This window comes from Sminthopsis crassicaudata, chromosome 1 (genome assembly GCF_048593235.1).
Source record: "Sminthopsis crassicaudata isolate SCR6 chromosome 1, ASM4859323v1, whole genome shotgun sequence".
Lineage (NCBI taxonomy): Eukaryota > Metazoa > Chordata > Mammalia > Dasyuromorphia > Dasyuridae > Sminthopsis > Sminthopsis crassicaudata.
Genome location: NC_133617.1, coordinates 660,606,528 through 660,625,383, shown reverse-complemented (window position 1 = coordinate 660,625,383; position 18,856 = coordinate 660,606,528). Strand labels below are relative to the sequence as shown.

At 36.9% G+C, this 18,856-nt stretch overlaps 1 protein-coding gene across 1 annotated transcript in view; it reads right to left on the bottom strand.

Moving 5' to 3' along the window:
• Positions 1–8,140: 8,140 nt before the first annotated feature.
• BAAT (bile acid-CoA:amino acid N-acyltransferase) overlaps positions 8,141–18,856 on the bottom strand; it is a 28,033-nt gene continuing 17,317 nt past the window's right edge. Inside the window, exon 4 of the mRNA XM_074283017.1 lies at positions 8,141–9,538. Within this exon, the coding sequence (XP_074139118.1) occupies positions 8,942–9,538 (597 nt within the window). The 3' untranslated portion in view covers positions 8,141–8,941. The remainder of the gene's footprint in view (positions 9,539–18,856) is intronic.

Genomic DNA, 18,856 nt, shown 5'->3' with positions numbered 1-18,856 from the left:
TGTTTGCCATCTGGGGGAGGGGTAGGGAGAATGAGGGGAAAATCTTAAACACAAGGCTATGCAAGGGTCAATGTTGAAAAATGATCTATGTATATGTTTTGAAAATAAAAAACTTTAAAAATAAAAATATTAACTTAAATTAAAATAAAATAAATGTTCATTAGAAAAATTGGTCTATAATTTCTTTTTTCTGGTTTAGATATCAACACCATATTTGTGTCATAAAAGAAGTTTGGTAAGATGCTTTCTTCACCCATTTTCCCGAATAGTTTATATAGTATTGGAATCAATTATTCTTTAAATGTTGATAGAATTTACTTGTGAACCCATCTGTCCCTGGAGATTTTTTTTCTTAAAAAATTCATTAATGACTTGTTCCTAAGTATTTTTTCCTAAGATGGGGTTATTCCTAAGATTTGTTAATCTGGATAATTTGTATTTTAATAAATATTCATCAGTTTAACTCAGATTATCAGATTTATGGACATATAATTAAGCAAAATATTTCTTAATTTCTTTAAATTCTTCTTCACTGGTGGTGATTTTGCTGTTTTCATTTTTGGTACTGGATATTTGGTTTTCTTCTTTCATTTTTTATAATCAAATTAATTAATGTCTTTTCTATCTTATTGTTTTATTTCTTCCCCATAAAATCAGCTCCTATATTGCTTATTAGCTTGATAGTTTTTATTTTTACTTTCAAATAATCTCACCTTTAATTTTCAATATTTCCAGTTTGATGCTCAAATGGGGATTTTTAATTTGTACTTTGTCTAGTTTGTTTTTTTTAGTTGCATGCTTTGATTTGTTATTTTTTTATTTTATTGATATAAGAATTTAAAGACATAAGTTTTCCCCTAAGTACTTCTTTGGCTGCATCCCATAAATTTTGGCATGTTGTTTCATTGTTGTCATTTGCTTTAATAAAATTATTTGTTTCTGTGATTTGTTCTTTTTTATTAAAGCTTTTTATTTCTAAAACATATGCATAGATAATTTTCAGCATTTACCTTTGCAAAACCTTGTGTTCCAATTTTTTTCCTTCCCTTCTTCCCATCCCCTACCCTAGATGTCAAGTAATCCAATATATGTTAAACAGGTGCTATTCTTCTATATATGTATTTCCACAATTATGCTGCACAAGAAAAATCAGATTAAAAAAAGGAAAAAAATGAGAAAGAAAACAAAATGAAAACAAACAACAATAACAAAAGTGAAAATACTATGTTGTGATCCACACTCAGTCCCTATAGTCCTCTCTTTGGGTACAGATGGCTCTCTTCATCACAAGACCATTGAAACTGTGTGAATGTGATTTGTTCTTTGACCCACTTAATGTTTAAGACTAGATTATTTAGTTTCCCATTAATTTTTAATCTATCTTTTCATTAACCATTATTGAATGTAACTTTTATTGCATTATGATAAAAAAAGAATGCAGTTAATATTTCTTTCTAGTTTTGATTGTGAGGTTTTTATGTCCTAATACATGGTCAATTTTTCTTTTTTAAATTTTATTTTAAATAGCATTTTATTATCAAAATATATGCAAAGATAGTTTACAATATTCAGCCTTGCAAAATTTTGTATTCCAAATTTTCTTCTTCCCTTCCCCCACTACCTCCTCTAGAGAGTTAGCAATCCAATATATGTTAAACAGGTGCTATTCTTCTATATATGTATTTCCACAATTATGCTGCACAAAAAAAAATCAGATCAAAAAGGAAAAAAATGAGAAAGAAAACAAAATGCAAGCAAACAACAATAAAAGTGAAAATACTGTTGTGATCCATACTCAGTCCCCATAGTCTTCTCTTTGAGTACAAATGGCTCTCTTCATCACAAGATCATTTGAACATCCCTCAATTGTCTCATTGTTGGAAAGAGCCATGTCCATCGGAATTGATCATCATATAATCTTACTGTTGCTATGTACAATGATCTACTGATTCTGCTCACTTCACTTAGCATCATTTCATGTAAGTCTCTCCAGGCCTCTCTGAAATCATTTTATTAATCCTTATAATTGATAGATATTCACTTAGTTTCCAGTTTCTTGCCACTACAAAAAGGGCTGCTGCAGACATTTTTGCACCTGTGGGTCTTTTTCCCTTTTCTAAGATTTTTTGGGGATACAGGCCCATTAGAGACACTGATGGATCAAAGGGTATGCACAATTTTACAGATGTTTTGGCATAGTTCCAAATTGCTTTCCAGAATGATTGGATCAGACACAATTCCACCAACAATATATTAGTGACCCAGTTTTACCACATCTCCTCTAACACTTATCATTATATTTTCCTGTTATCTTAGCCATTATGAGAGGTCTATTTTTGTATAGGTACTATTTACCACTGAGAAAAACATATTCCTTTCTGTTCCCATTCAATTTTTTCCAAAGATCTGTCATATTTAACTTTTTAAAATATTCTGTTTAGCTTTTTGAATTTTTTCCAGTTTGATTTATTGAGTTTTGAGAGGGAACAGTTGAGGTCCCTCACCTGTCTTTTTCTTCTGGTAACTCACTTAACTTCTCCTTTAAGAATTTAAACACTATACCATTTGGTCTATGTATGTATAGTATTGATATCACTTTACTGACTATGGCATCTTTTAGTAAGATGTAATTTCCTTCTTTATCTCTTTTAGTTAAGTCTATTTTTGTTTTTCTTTGAGATCAGGATTGCTATCCTGCTTTTTTTTTTAACTTCAGCTAAAGTATAATACATTCTGTTCCAGCCCCTTTCCTTTCCTCTGTTTGTGTCTCTCTGCTTCAAGTATATTTCTTATAAACAACACATTGTATGATTCTGGTTTTTGATTCACTCTGCTATATCTACTTCTGTTTTATAGGAGAGTTTATCTCACGTTCATAGTTATGATAACTGTGTCTCTCCCTCCATCCTATTTTTTCTCTGTTTGTCCTCTCTTCTATCCCCCTTTTCCTCCTCTCGAGTGTGTTATCTCTATCTACAATCTCCCCCAATATGGCCTCCTTTCAGTCCCTACCTCCACCTTCACTTAATCTCCTTCCTGTCCATTTCCCTGTCAATCAAGATAGATTTCTACATTCAACTGATTCTTTATATTATTCCATTCTTTGAACTAATATTGATAAAAAATAAGCTTCAAGCAATGTCCATTGCCCACCCTCCTATCTTCCCTTTCATTGTAATAGTTCTTTCATACTCATCATATGAGTATGATTTACTTCATTCCACCTCTTTCTTCTGCACATGGTGTACTCTTCTTGATAATTCCTTCATTTTTTATGACATTCCCTCAGATTCACCTTATACCTGTACCCTGTATCCATCCCTCTAGCTTCACTATTAGTAATGAAACTTTTAAGAATTATAAGTATTATCTTCATATGGAGGAATGTAAACAGTTTAGTTTTCTTGAATCCCTTATATTTTCTTTCTCCCTTATATTTGTTTGTGCTTCTCTTGGGTCTTGATATTGGAAATCAAGCTTTTGACTTAGTTCTGGTGTTCTCCTTAGGAAAGGTTGAAATATTTCTATTTTGTTGAATGGCTTTTTTTTTCATCCCTTGATGTATTATGTTAATTTCCACAGATAATGATTCTTGGTTGTAATCCTAGGTACTTTGTGTTCTGGAACATCATGTTCTATGATCTTTGGTCTTATAATGTTGCAGCTGCTAAGTCCTGTGTAATCCTGATGGTGGTTTCCTGATAATTCATATTGTTTATTTCTGGCCACTTGTAGCTATTTTTCCTTGATCTTATAGTTTTGAAATTTATTTATAATTTTCCTTGGAATTTTTATTTTGAGAATTCTTTCCTGAGATGATCAGTGGATTCTTTCAATGCCTATTTTATTCTATGATTCCAGGATGTCAGGGCATATTTCTTTGAAAGATACTATTCAGGTGGTACTTTTCATTATGGCTTTCAGACAGTCCAATAATTGGGACATTGTCTCTCCTGGATTTATTTTCAAGGACACTTGTTTTTCCCATGAGGCCTTTTGCACATTCTTCTCTTTTTTCATGTGTTTGACTGATTCTTAATGTCTTATAGAGTCATTAGCTTCCACTAACTTTTAACCAGTTATTTTCTTCAATTACTTTTTTCTTTCCTTTTTGGGCAATTGCAGTTTTTAAGGAATTATTTTCTTTGTCCAAGTTGACTCCTTTCTTTCATAATTCTCTTGCATCACTCTAATTTCTTTCCTCAATTTTTCTTCTATCTTGTGTTAGCATTTGCCAATTCCTGAATAACTCTTAGTTTATTAGATATAGTACAGGAGCAACTTGATCAAGGATATTTACAACTTTCTCTAAGTCTTTGGAATTCCTCTGTAGTTTTTGTAAAAAAAGAAATCTGGAAAATGGAGGATGTTGACTGATTTAAGAAAAGTAAATGAACAGGTAGAAACTATGGAAACTCTTCAGCCTGGACTTCTATCTCCTACTCAATTACCTCAAGAATGGCCTCTTTGGGTTATAGACATTAAGGATTCTCTTCTCAGAGCCAGCCTCCATTTCCCTCATAGAACTTTGCCACCAAAGAAGTCCCTCTCTTAGCAAATCTGGCTTCCTATCCAACAATAAACTTCCACTTTTGCCAATTAATATTTCAGGTTTCATGAATTCTTTCATGTTGAACCTCTGCACTGACCAGAAGGGATTCCCAACTCTCTGACTGCCACTAACCTCATCAAGACACCCTAACAGCGATGGGCATCTCAGGTCAGTGTCATAGGTTTTTGTGAAAGAATTTGCAGTCCTGATCTCTGAGAGGTTTTTGGCAAAATGGAAAGAGAAAGTCTCTCAGGAAGCTAGTTACTGATTAGGAAGATAGCAAAGATTTGGGTACAGAATCTTGTTTTTTATTAGCCTTTCATGGTTTGGGGTAAGGAGCAATTAGTGGCTAATTTTCAAATCAATAAAGGGTGATGATTGTTTCTCAAACCAAAGTGATTCCCAGATTCATTGGAGGTGGGAGTTTCCCTATGGGAACCAGATAGAAGGGTGGGGATCATTTTTAGGAATTTCCCCAGGCCAGGTGGTCCACCCTCGACAAAGATCAGGGAGACAGTTCTATTACATCAGCATCAGATCTGGAATCAGGAGGATCTGAGTTCAAATGAACCCCCAAACTTAACACTAGCCATATGACTGGGGAGGTGGCAACCCCCCTTTGCCTCAAAAAAAGAAAGATATAAAGCAAATATTAATCATGTAAATTTAATGTAAAAGTGCACTAGGGGACATTTTATTTTGGAAGAGGTTGTTGTTAAACATTAACAGCACACTCACTTATTTTTCCACAAGTACTCTGTAAAGGCTCTCCTAATGCACTGAAAATCTATAGAGTTTTAAATATTTCATGGATATCCATGCAGAACTTTTTGTTCATTAAAGTGTAGTTGAAAGAGTGATGAATCTGCCTATGTGACTTTGAACAAATTATTTAACCACATCTTCTACCTTGTGTTGGCATTTGCCTGCTCCACCACACTGGGGCTTTTGAGCTACCACAGCTTTGTTGAGGGAAGCCTTGCTTTGCTGCTGGCTTGCTGAGATGCTTACTGCCCTGGACTGTGTTTCTCTTTAACCAGAATGAGACAGACTTTTCCTGCTGATTTTCCAAGTTTCTTGAGCTCAAGGATTGCTTACCCCATTTTTTTGCTGGTTCTGCTGTCCTAGGATTTGTTTAGTGACTTTCTGTTATGGTTGTTTGGAGGTAAATTTAGGAGAGTTGTGACATTTTAGTGCTTCCTCCTTGTAAACAGTACAAGGAGTACTGTACTTAAATCCTGGATGTCAATAAAAATATTTTAAAATGATTTTATTATATTAATGATATAAAATCTGTTTGGTTTGAAAATATTTTAATCAATATATTTCATGAAAGCAATATAAATAAAATGAATAAATAAATAAATAAAAGTTTATTTTTCAAATCATAGTTTAACATTTGTCATACAATAATTCAAAAGTCTGGTTCAAAATTGAATTTATCTTAATACTTGCTTTTAATTATTATCATACCTCCCCACCAAAAAAAAAAAATGTAGATCCAAATGGCTACCATTTCTTTATCACTCATGATATTTATTCTAAAATCTCATCCAATTTTTACATAAAGTTTTTTAAAAATTGGTCCAGTAATCATCTACATCTGTTCTCAGTGGATATAATATAGTTAACAGAAATCAGTTATTAGAAGGTCCAGAAGATGTTTGTTCTAGTTGGAACGAGAAAGGCTAAGTTTCAGACCAGGTGGCAAGATTCCTGTATAACTCTTAGTTTCTTTGTGGTGGATGACCTTCATTTGCTTCTAATTTGAGCTTGGAGGTAGGGGGAAGGCAGTGTAAGAAGGAGAGGACTATGGATCTGTGAGAGTGAAAGTTCTATCTCATGATGCTAAACCCATGATTAACTGTGATTAGTCCCCACGATCTCATGCCTCACTCCCTTTGTTGACATTATGATGCCTGAGCACCAGATGGTTGCTTCTGCTGCTTTGCCAGGCTGGAGGAGAGAATAGGGGTATGTGGCTTGGGCAAGTTGGGAAATGACTCTTCAGTCTGCCTAACTGCGAAGGAACTTGTGTGACTGAATGTACCCTGCACTGGGTAAGTCAGGGAGAAGGGCAGAAACATGCAGCAACTGCATAAACAGTGAACATGCATTGTCTTTTCAAAATAACATTTCTGGAGACTCTGGCAATTCTAGGAAATCCAAAACATCCTGACATTTAAAAAAAATGTTTCTATTATACTTGATAGCTATGCAAAATGTGCTTTAATTCACAGCAATAGCAAATTGCATAAGGGTCAATTCTGATAGATGTGGCTCTTTTCAACAATGAAGTGATTCATTCAGGCCAGTTTCAATGGTCTTGTGATGGAGAGAGCCATCTCCACTCAAAGAGACAACTATGGGGAGTGAGTGTGGACCACAAAATAATATTTTAACTCTTTTTTTGTTGTTGGCTTGCATTTTGTTTTATTTCTCACTTTTCCCCCTTTTGATCTGATTTTTCTTGTGCAGCATGAGAATTGTGGAAATATGTACAGAAGAATTGAGCATGTTTAACATATATTGAATTACTTGCCATCTAGGGAAGGGGGTGAGGGAAAGAGAGGGAAAAAATTTGGAACACAAGGTTTTGCAAGATGAATGTTGAAAATGTATGCATGTTTTAAAAATGAAAAGCTTTAAAGTAATAAAAGCTTTAATAAAAATATTATATATGTATATATATTTTTTTAATGTGCAGTTATTGTCATTGTGAAGGAAAGATGGCAAGGGCTTTTTGTTGTAATAGCCAGTATGTCAGCCAAAGCCAGTAGACTGCCCTTCCTTTTCCATTGTTTCTAATGCCTCTTGCAGTTTATTAGTACTTCAAAATAATTTTTACAGACTGGCACTAGATTATCAATGGGCAATAGCAGTGCTTGGAAAGGGGTGGAGATGATGAGCCCCAGTGTCAAAAGGATTTTTAGAAACGTTAGTCATTTGGGGGATATATTTATGTATCCTCAGTGGATATAAGATGAATGGAATTCATCCTTGACTCAGGAAAGGGCTTGTTCATATAAGAGATAGAAGAGATCTTACAGGTGGACTAATCTAGCTGATTAAGTTATAAATGATACACCAAGAAATTAAGTAAGTTTATTGCCCAAGGTCATAGTAGGTAGCAGATCTGACTAAAATTCTGGTGTTCTTTCCACTTTACAATTCTAGTTACCTTATTCAATAAATCCAAATTTGGAAGCTTCATATTTACTTGAGAGACTCTTTTGTGTGGCAATTGGGAAGGACTTTGAGGATAGAACCAGATTTTAATGTTTACTGACTGTCCACAGAGTATGTTGGCCCCATGAAATCTTATGTTTAAAAAAGTGGTGAGTCTTCCATAAATTGTGCAGTGGCAAAACTGTGCCATGGGAATAACTTCGGTAGTAATCAAAGGATATGAGTCACATTAAGTGGTGAAGTTTTTTGTTTTTTTCCAATGTCATTTTATTGAAATCTTGACAGTAAGTCAATTCAATGTTTCCCAAATCAACGTAACTGTGCCTTCAAATCAGTAATTATCCTTAAATCAATATGCTCTATACTTAAATAAGAAAGTTAGTCAAATAGGAGAAAATATATCTTTAATTCTTTTTTATTTGATCAGTTATTGACAGGTAAATATACTTAGTTCTTTGCAAGAGTCTTAGAAAAGCAAAAAATAATTACTTTGGATTGCTATGTGATATTGGTATAAATATAAATTAACTTGAACTTTCAAAAAATGAAAATCACATCTTTCCTTTATCCCTTATGGACTCCCATGAAGAGTAAAAGTCATAAATCTTGAGATGTTAAAAAGATAAGAGAAATATGAACTTCTGGACAAGGTTTGAATTAATCCTGTACTTAAAATATATAATAGAAGAATAGAATAAAGAAATAGCTAGCATTTATAAAGCACTTTAGGATTTGCAAACTGTTTTGAAAATATCCTCTCCCTTTATCCTCATGAGAATGGAATATAGGAAGAAGAGAGAAGGAATTTAGGTAGATATTATTATGATCCTCATTTTACAGACAAGAAAACTGAAGCACATAGCTGCGAAATTACTTGCCCAGAGTCATAGAGCTATTAAATGTCTGGGACCAGATTTCTTTCAGATGTTCCTGACTTCAGGTCCAACTCTCTACCTGTTAGATCTTTTCAGCATTTTGTCAAATTGTCATTCAGTCTCTAAATGTTGACCTCCATTGATAATTCTCTGTCTCCCGAGGCAGACAATTCCCCTTTTGGATAGTTACAACTAATTTTTAAAAAGATATTTCTTTTATTAATCCAGTCAAATCTACATCCCTGAAGTTTATTTCAAATTTAATTCTACAAATATTATTAAGGGACTGTTGTGCCCAGCAATGTATCAGAATCTGGGAAAGATCTCATAGTTTGCTGATGCTGGCTGGGCTAAGGTGACATCTGAGGAACTTCAAACTCTCTTTCCAGGAATGTTCCTGGGCTTCAGCATGAAGGATGGTCTCACCACCCCAAAAGATAGGTCTCACGAGAGAAGGGTTCCATGAGGCCAAACACAAGGGGGAGTAGGGAGGTTCTATCAAGTGCCCAGCTCCCGGATAGGAGAGTAGGGTGCCATTGCTTTTCCCATGTTTCTTCAGCCTCTCCATTGCTTGCTCAGCATAAGATTTGCTATTTAAGTTTTTATCCTTCTCTCCAACAATGAATAGGATATGACCCTGGGACCTTTCTACTGGCAAAAGAGAATGCTTATTTGCCTCTTCTTGAGGGTTTCCTAACGTGTGATATAACTCTAATAGCCCCAAATCATTTATTCTTATCTTTTCTGGAAATGCATCAACTGCACGAATGTGCTCATCTTTATACTTGATATGCCTTTCAAGTGCAAAAAAGAAACCATTGATGCAGACTGTGGCTGCCACCTGCTTCAAGAATGTTGCCATTGCCAATCCAATGTGGGCCCCTAGGCATACTGAAAATATTCCGATCTTCGGACCAAGGACCTGAAAATACATAAAAACAGCCAAATGATTTCATTGATTTCCTCTTGCATTCCAGTCTAATGGACTGAAAAAATTACAACTTCCATTGATATAGTACTTGATTAAGTATATTTAATAAAACTGGTTAAAATTAAATGGAAGTCAAGTAAATACACTTTTATTAAATACCCATTATAGACTATGTAGAACATTTGAAGGTAATTCACTCCCCTTCAGAGTCTATAATCCAGCCGGAGAAGAGTACACATCTTCAGTGGAAAGAAGACTAAATTTGAAATAAGGAGAGATATGCTTTCTTCTTCAGGTTTTGCCTTTTACATTGTAACTGAAACTCTTTGAGATTTTTCTCATTTATAAAATGAAATGCCCTTAAAAAAAAAAAAAACTATTGGAAATTATCCCCAACTTTAGCAAAGTTGCAGGATACAAAATAAATCCACATAAATCATCAGCATTTTTATATATCACTAACAATATCCAACAGCAAGAGATACAAAGAGAAATTCCATTTAAAATAACTGTCGATAGTATAAAATATTTGGGAATCTATCTGCCAAGGGAAAGTCAGGAAGTGGAACTATATGAGCAAAACTACAAAACACTTTCCATACAAATAAAGTCAGATCTAAGCAAATGGAAAAATATTAAGTGTTCTTGGACAGGTTGGGCAAATATAATAAATATGACAATACTCCCTAAACTAATCTATTTATTTAGTGCTATGCCAATCAAACTCCCAATAAATTAATTTACTGACCTAGAAAAAAATAACAAAATTCATCTTGAAGAATAAAAGGTCAAGAATTTCAAAGGAATTAATGAAGAGAAAATCAAATGAAGATGTCCTAGCTGTACCAGATTTAAAACTATATTATAAAACAGTGGTCATCAAAACCACTTGTTACTGGCTAAGAAACAGAGAAGTTGATCAGTGGAATAGGTTAGATTCACAGAACAAAATAGTCAATGACTATAGCAATTTAGTATTTGACAAATCCAACGACCCCAACTTTTGGAATAAGAATTCACTATTTGACAAAAACTGCTGGGAAAATTGGAAACTAGTATGGCAGGAAGTATACCAAGATCAAGTCAAAATAGGCTCATGATCTAGACATAAAGAATGATATTATAAAATTAGAAGAAATTAGGATACTTTACCTCTCAGATTTGTGGAGGAGGAAGGAATTTGTGACCAAAGAAGAACTAGAGATCATTAGTGATCACAAAATAGATACTTTTGATTATATTAAGTTAAAAAGTTTTTGTACAAACAAAACTAATGCAGACAAGATTAGAAGGGAAGCAATAAACTGGGAAAATATTTTTACATCCAAAAGATCTGATAAAGGCCTCATTTCTAAAATATATAGAGAATTGACTCAAATTTGTAATAGTTCAAGCCATTCTCCAATTGATAAATGGTCAAAGGATATGAACAGACAATTTTCAGATGAAGAAATTGAAATTATTTGTAGTCACATGAAAAGGTGCTCCAAATCACTATTGATCAGAGAAATGCAAATTAAGACAGGTCTGAGATACCACTACATGCCCCTCAAATTGGCTAAAATGAAAGGAAAAGATAATGCTGAATGTTGGAGGAGATGGGGGAAAACTGGGACACTGATACATTGTTGGTGGAATTGTGAATACATCCAGCCATTCTAGAGAACAATTAGGAACTATGCTCAAAAAGTTATCAAACTGTGCATGCCCTTTGATCCAGTAGTGCTATTACTGGGCTTATATCTCAAAGAGATCTTAAAGAAGGGAAAGGACCCACATGTGCAAAAATATTTGTGTCAGCCCTTTTTGTAGTGGCAAGAAACTAGAAACTGAGTGGATACCCATCAGTTGGAGAACAGCTGAATAAATTATGGTATATGAATACTATGAAATAGTATTGTTCTGTAAGAAATGATCAGCAGGGTTATTTCAGAGAGGCCTGGAGAGACCTGCATGAATTAATGCTGAGTGAAATGCGCAGAACCTAGAGATCATGGCAACAACAAGACTACGTGATGATCAATTATGATAGATGTGGCTCTCTTCAACAATGAGAGGATTCAAACCAGTTCCACTTGTTCAGTGATGAAGAGAGTCATCTACACCCAGTGAGAGGACCATGGGAACAGAGTGTGGATCAAAACATAGCATTCTCTCTCTGTTATTTGCTTGTATTTTGTTTTCTTTCTCAGTTTTTCTTTTCCTTCCATCTTGATCTGATTTTTCTTGTGCAGCAAAATAACTGTATAAATATGTATATATACTTTGGATTTAACATGTAGTTCAACATATTTAACATTTATTGGACTACCTGCCAGCTATGGGAGGGGGTGGGGGGAAGGAGGGGAAAATTTGGAACAAAAGGTTTTGCAAGTGTCAATGTGTAACGAGCTGTCGTCTCTAGAAGCTGCCGGATCACTCTCTGGGAAGAGATCTGCTGTGTCTACTCAAATCTTTCAGACAGATTCTTCTTCCTGTAGTGAACCGTTGTCTCCAGGCAGTTGCTGTTAACTCTTGTCCAGAGAAGTGACTTCCCTTCCTGCAGAGAGCCCCGTCAAGCCTGATGCAATGCAGAGTCTTTTTCTTGTATCCTGGCTCTGAATCTCCTCCAGCTCTTATCCTTCTCCAGGCCGATCTGCTCTCTGCGCCCAGTGCTGTCTCTTTTTATCCTCCCAGAGAATGGGCGTGGGATAATGCAAGGGCTTCTGGGAAGAACCACCCCAGCCAATGAGCTTGCCCCCTCTATCAAGTCAACCTGAGTTCTCACCTTGTAATTGTCCAGAAAACCTGAATTCTCACCTTGTCACCATCCAGACAACCTCAGTTCTCACTTAGTAATCCTAACATCTCCCCCTTTCTTTTGATTTAGAACATAGGACAGTCATGACCTTGAAACATAAATCCATCAATATGGGAAGTATTACAGATAATTACATAAATGACCTTGAAACATAAATCCATCAATATGGGAAGTATTACAGATAATTACATAAATTACATAAGCACATAGTAACATAGTAACGTAACACATGCTAGAAGTATATAACATAATCATAAATTGAAAATTTATAAATGTCCATAAGTCCATTGTCCATTAGTCTCATCTTGTGTGAGGAAGTCCAATGATTCCTGCTGGTTTTTAAAGTTCTTTAACAGTCTTCTTATTATCCATGCTCTTTCAGTGTCAGATGTTTCTTAGATCTTCTTTATTTTGAGGTCTTTCTCTTTTTCTGTCTCTCTCTGATGGACAAGGCGAATATGACTCGTTGGCACCCATCTGATTCCTTCTCCTGCTGAAGAAATACAAGCAAACCCTCTCTCCCAGGCAGTTAACCTATCTAATTACATTCTATTTACCACTTTCTAAATCTCTTCTCATCATCTGGCAATTACATTGGAGTTGTTTGCACTGGACACAGCCCTGTTGGTTTAAAAGGCCTGTATTCTCCCCAAGTGTAATCCATTTTTGCAATCTGATTGCCTTTTGGCTCACTTATCAGGTAATCCCTTTCTGCCATGTGATTGCTTTTCTGCTGGTTGATCAAATCAGAGTCCTGACCTTCCAGAGGCTCTTTGGGTGTAACATCAGCTGCCATCATGCCCCAAGTCTTTTTTGCCTGGGGCCCTGGACCTGGGCCCCTCATCCCATTTCCCTGAATTATTCTACACTCTGATGCCCAATGGAGTCCTCTGTTGCATTTTGGACATGGGGTTTTAGGTCTTCTTTCACCCTGTCTTCTCACTGTATCTCCATACCTACACTGAGCTCTTAGATGTCCAATTTTTCCACATTGAAAACATCCCCGAGTTTCTCTAGAAGGCCCTTGCCAGGAGGGACCCTGTCTTTCCACATTCATCATTGTCCGGGTGTAAAAAGCATTTGTTCCCACTGTAGCACAGCGTCTTATGATCTCCTCTAAAGGAGCATCTTTGTCTAATCCCCATATAATTCTTTTGCAAATCTCATTGGCATTTTCCTTAGCCAGATGTCTGGTCATTATTTCTGTAGCTGAATTTTCTCCAATAGTTCTTTTGACAGCAGTTTGCAAACGTCCCACAAAATCTGCAAAAGGTTCATTGGGACCTTGCTGTATTTTAGTGAAAGCCTCTCCACGATCTTTCTGTACAGGAAGGACACCCCAAGCTTTTATTGCAGCCTTAGCAATTTGTTCATATATTGTCATGGTATAATTAATCTGTTCCAAATTCTCTCCATACTGACCTTCACCAGCTAAGTGCTCAAAAGTGAATTGTGTGTTAACTCCTATTTCCAAATTGCATCTGACTTGAATTTTACATAATTCATGAAATTCCGCAAGCCATAATAAATTTTCTCCAGGTTCCAGACATGTCTTTGCTATGGATTTCCAATCATTTGGGGTTAGGACTTCATAAGACAAACCATCTAGTAACATTTTGACATAAGCTGATGTAGCCCCATAAAGGGTACAACCTTTTTTCAAATCCTTAATTTTATTCAAATCTAAAGGTGCATATCTTCTCCTTTTTTTACCTACAGAGTCAATCTCTTCAATCACAGGATATGCATGTATAAAATCACTTATATCCTGTCCTTCTCTCTTAGCTTTAACCAATGCTTTTTCTAATCTTGTCATAGGCTTAGGCTGCTTCACAGGCAATTCTGTTTGTGTTTCTGCCTCTTCCTCTCCTCCTTCTTGCTCCACCCATGAAGGGTTAATTGAGGGAGGAGATGGGAGGTGCTCCTGTTGCTGTTGCTCAGAATTGTACTTAACTTCATTGTTATCTGATTCATCCTTTTCACCTAGTTTAGTTGACACTTCCCCATTTTTCTCCTTCATCTCTTCCTTTAGAATAACATTTTTTAAAGCCATTTGGATTAAATTGTAGGTATGAATTGTATCTTTGGAAACTGAGTTTGGTTTGGAACCAAAGGGTAAAATGTCACAAAGGTAATTGTACTGTTCACCTAATTGCTCTCCTACTAATTTCCACTCATCTGGATCCAATTCTTCTTCCAGAGAAAAAGAAGGACATATGACCTTCACAGTTCTTAAAAGTTCAGTAATCTCCTCTAAAATTATAATCAAGCCTTGGCTTTTCATAACCTTGATGATGCTCTCTAAACATTTTCCTTGAACAGAAGGTGTTTGCCCCATTTCACTATAAGAGATTGCTGGTTTAGTCCTTAAGTTAAATTCCTTAATTATCTATTAGCACACTCACTTAATCTTTAACAAAGTTTCCTCGTTACTCACGGTTCTGGGTCAGAGAGACTGAGATCTGGATGGGAGGCTTTTCCACTGGAATCAGGACCGTGTCTGTCCCTGTTCGGGCGCCAAATTGCGAAGGTCTGGTCTAGCTCTTCTTGTCAGGATAAGCAAATGTCCTTGCCCCACGTTGGGCGCCAAATGTAACGAGCTGTCGTCTCTAGAAGCTGCCGGATCACTCTCTGGGAAGAGATCTGCTGTGTCTACTCAAATCTTTCAGACAGATTCTTCTTCCTGTAGTGAACCGTTGTCTCCAGGCAGTTGCTGTTAACTCTTATCCAGAGAAGTGACTTCCCTTCCTGCAGAGAGCCCCGTCAAGCCTGATGCAATGCAGAGTCTTTTTCTTGTATCCTGGCTCTGAATCTCCTCCAGCTCTTATCCTTCTCCAGGCCGATCTGCTCTCTGCGCCCAGTGCTGTCTCTTTTTATCCTCCCAGAGAATGGGCGTGGGATAATGCAAGGGCTTCTGGGAAGAACCACCCCAGCCAATGAGCTTGCCCCCTCTATCAAGTCAACCTGAGTTCTCACCTTGTAATTGTCCAGAAAACCTGAATTCTCACCTTGTCACCATCCAGACAACCTCAGTTCTCACTTAGTAATCCTAACATCTCCCCCTTTCTTTTGATTTAGAACATAGGACAGTCATGACCTTGAAACATAAATCCATCAATATGGGAAGTATTACAGATAATTACATAAATGACCTTGAAACATAAATCCATCAATATGGGAAGTATTACAGATAATTACATAAATTACATAAGCACATAGTAACATAGTAACGTAACACATGCTAGAAGTATATAACATAATCATAAATTGAAAATTTATAAATGTCCATAAGTCCATTGTCCATTAGTCTCATCTTGTGTGAGGAAGTCCAATGATTCCTGCTGGTTTTTAAAGTTCTTTAACAGTCTTCTTATTATCCATGCTCTTTCAGTGTCAGATGTTTCTTAGAGGTCCACATCTGTACAGGAAACACGAGCAAGTTTCCTAATGTTCTTAGTGATTTCTCTTACTAGATTTCCATGTCATTTGGCCTTGGTCCAATATAACAAATCCCTGTCCAATTAAGAGGTAGGTGAGTATAGGCAGTTAAACCACAGATCCAATAATGACCCTTTAGAGCAGGTTGTTCCCTTGAAAATATGTAAAAGGGTCTCTCATCCCTAAGGGGCCCGCCCCCACAAAGATGACATAATGACATTTCCATAAACCTTGCTCCTTCCTCCAACTACAATTGGCAACTAGCCACTGATCTATTAGGTTAAAGGTACTCCAAAATATGGGAAACAGAGTCCCATGTTTCCCAGGTGTCCCTGGGGTGACATTGTACCAACCCCATTGATAACTGTACCCAATGTATATGTTCCCTTTGGGATCGGTTACTAAGGACTCAGGCTGGGCTTAAGGGGACAGGTAGCCATGGCCATTGGTTTGATTATTGGGATCCAACACAGATCCAACAATTTGATAAATTAAAAGTTCTCCCTATATTCTGCATGAGCAGGAGGAACTAGTTCTCATCTCTGGAAAGTAAAAGTCTGGTTTCTATGGCTATCATGAGAAAATAGATAAACCCAAAGCTCAGGGAAAGCCCCATGAGGTTCAACTTATAACACTGTGAAGTTAAGGTGAAATTCCCAAGTGGAAATATCAGCTTCCAAACAGGCAAAGAGACCCAAAGTAAGAAAAGTCACACAGTCACAATGCACTGGATTCAGAATCAGTGTTCTTTCAGTGGAGGTCCCCTCCTCTTATGTAATTGGAGGTCTCCCCTATCTTCAACTGTCCACTCTGATAAAGGTGGCGCCACAGGTCCTTTTGTCCTGGTGTGGTGTCCAGCCTCATTCCTGGGTGCGAATCGCAGTGTCTGAGGTCAGTATCACTTGGTAGGGTCTGTCCCAGCTTCTGCCCTTCCAGGAAGGGATCAACACCCAATCTCCAACCTGAATTCTATGAATAGTGAAACCTAGAGGAGGAGTCTGAACTATTAACCCTTTTTGTTGAAATTCTTGCAAATGTTTTAAGCAATGATTTAACATTATCTCTTAACAAATAAATCCTTTGTCTCTAAAATAGGCTCCCAGTCTCCCTTAGGATAAGCCTGGAAAGGATGACCGTACAATAATTCATAAGGTGAAAGCCCACTATCTCTACGTGGCTTGGTTCAGATTCTAACCAGAGCAAGAAGAAAGCATTTAGTCCCACTTAGTTGGGCCTCTAAAGATAACTTAGTCAGCTGCTGTTTTATTTCTTGGTTCATCCTTTCTACTTTCCAAGAAGAGGGAGGAGGCCAAGGGCTATGGAGATCCCAAGTGATTTCTAAGGCCCCAATCAGATTCTGCAATACCTGGGCAGAAAAATGTGTTCCCTGACCTGAGTCTATCCTCTCCACCATTCCATATCTGGGACCTTACTTACTGTCGAGGCAGTTGCTTGGCCTGAGGGGAATGCCTCCACCCATGAGGTCAGATGGTCCACTATGACCAGCAAGTATTTGAGGCGACTCTGGTGGCAGCTCAGTAAAGTCCACCTGGCTGCTTTGGAATGGTCTGATTCCTAGAGGTCATCCCCCTTTTGGGATCTGGCGTTGAGCAGCCTTGTCAGTCCTTCGACAAACAAGACAACTGTCCACCAGGTGTCAGGCCATAATATATGGGCCGGGGGAAACATACCTTGTCAGTATAGCATCACACAGGTTTTGAACATCCCAATGACTCTCTTGGTGCAGTTGCTTAAGGACTTGCCTCATACTTGCTTTGGTCAATATCTCTCTGCCATCAGGCAAGAGCTATCATCCTTCCGAGTTCTCAACTGCTCTGAGAGTTGAGGTCTTCTCTTTTCCTTCGGAGTAAAACTGGGAGAGGGTAGACCAGGGGGAAGTACAGGTATCAAGGCCATTATATGAGAAATATCCTGGTCTCCAGCTCCCTTGGCCTCCTCATCTGCTAATCTATTTCCCCTTACCCCAAAACAACTTCCCATCTCATGTCCCTTTACATGTATTACTGCTACATTCCAGAATGTTTTCCAGTCCCTCTTTTCTCCCAAATCCTTCCAAATCCATGCATCACACCCCAGGCATATCTCAAATCAGTGTGTATATATATAGTCCCATCCTGGTCCTGCAATAATTTCAACCCTTGATTTAAAGCATACAATTCACAAGTTTGAGCAGACCAATGGGCAGGTAGACTGCCCTTGGTAACAGTGGAAGTTCTAGCAAACCCATTTCTCTTTTTCCCATTTACCATCCTAGAAGAACCATACATAAATTCTAAACAAATATTTATCATAACCTTATGTTGATAACAATAAGGAATTTGTCCCAATGAGTTTATATCCAAGTAGATCTTTCATTAAGTGAACATTATTCATACAAATCAGTTTGTTTTTAAAAATACCCAATGCAAATACAATCATATACAGAATGTCTAATTCCACATAAGAGAATTCAAGAAGTCTTGATAAGAGATTCCCATAGCTTGGGAATAGGAGAAACATTCTGCTATTCTGAAACATAAGATCTTATCAAGTATTCTGATAAAGAGGCAGGTTTTTTGTTTGTTTGTTTGTTTGTTTGTTTGTTTTTTACAGAATTAAGAGGCAGGGAAACTGAGGCAGGACTGAGTCAGGATAATTAGGGAAACTGAGTCAGGACAATAATTCAAAGTTAAAACATAAGCCAGCCAATCATAGTCTAGCATTTTCGGCGAGAGTCCCCTGTAAATGAATTTACAGGCCGAAAACCTAGATGGGTAAAAAGATATTCATTGCCACGTTTGGAAGCAAGGTAAGGTCTGGTTAGAAATACCTTGAGATACAAAAGAAGGCCTTTTGTCTCTTCAGCCTTCTCCAAACCCAGCGGCTGCTAAGGAAGAATTTTAAAATCAGGTGTGTCTAGATAGTGGACAGGTAAAAAGCTTTTTTAACTTTTTGCAGCCTCTCCCATATCTGTAGAGACAAGAGAGCGAGACAAAAGGAGACCTTTGGTCAATCGCAGCAATTCTTAAAGAATTGTGCCCGAGCATAGAGCTCTAACAACGATCCAGGCC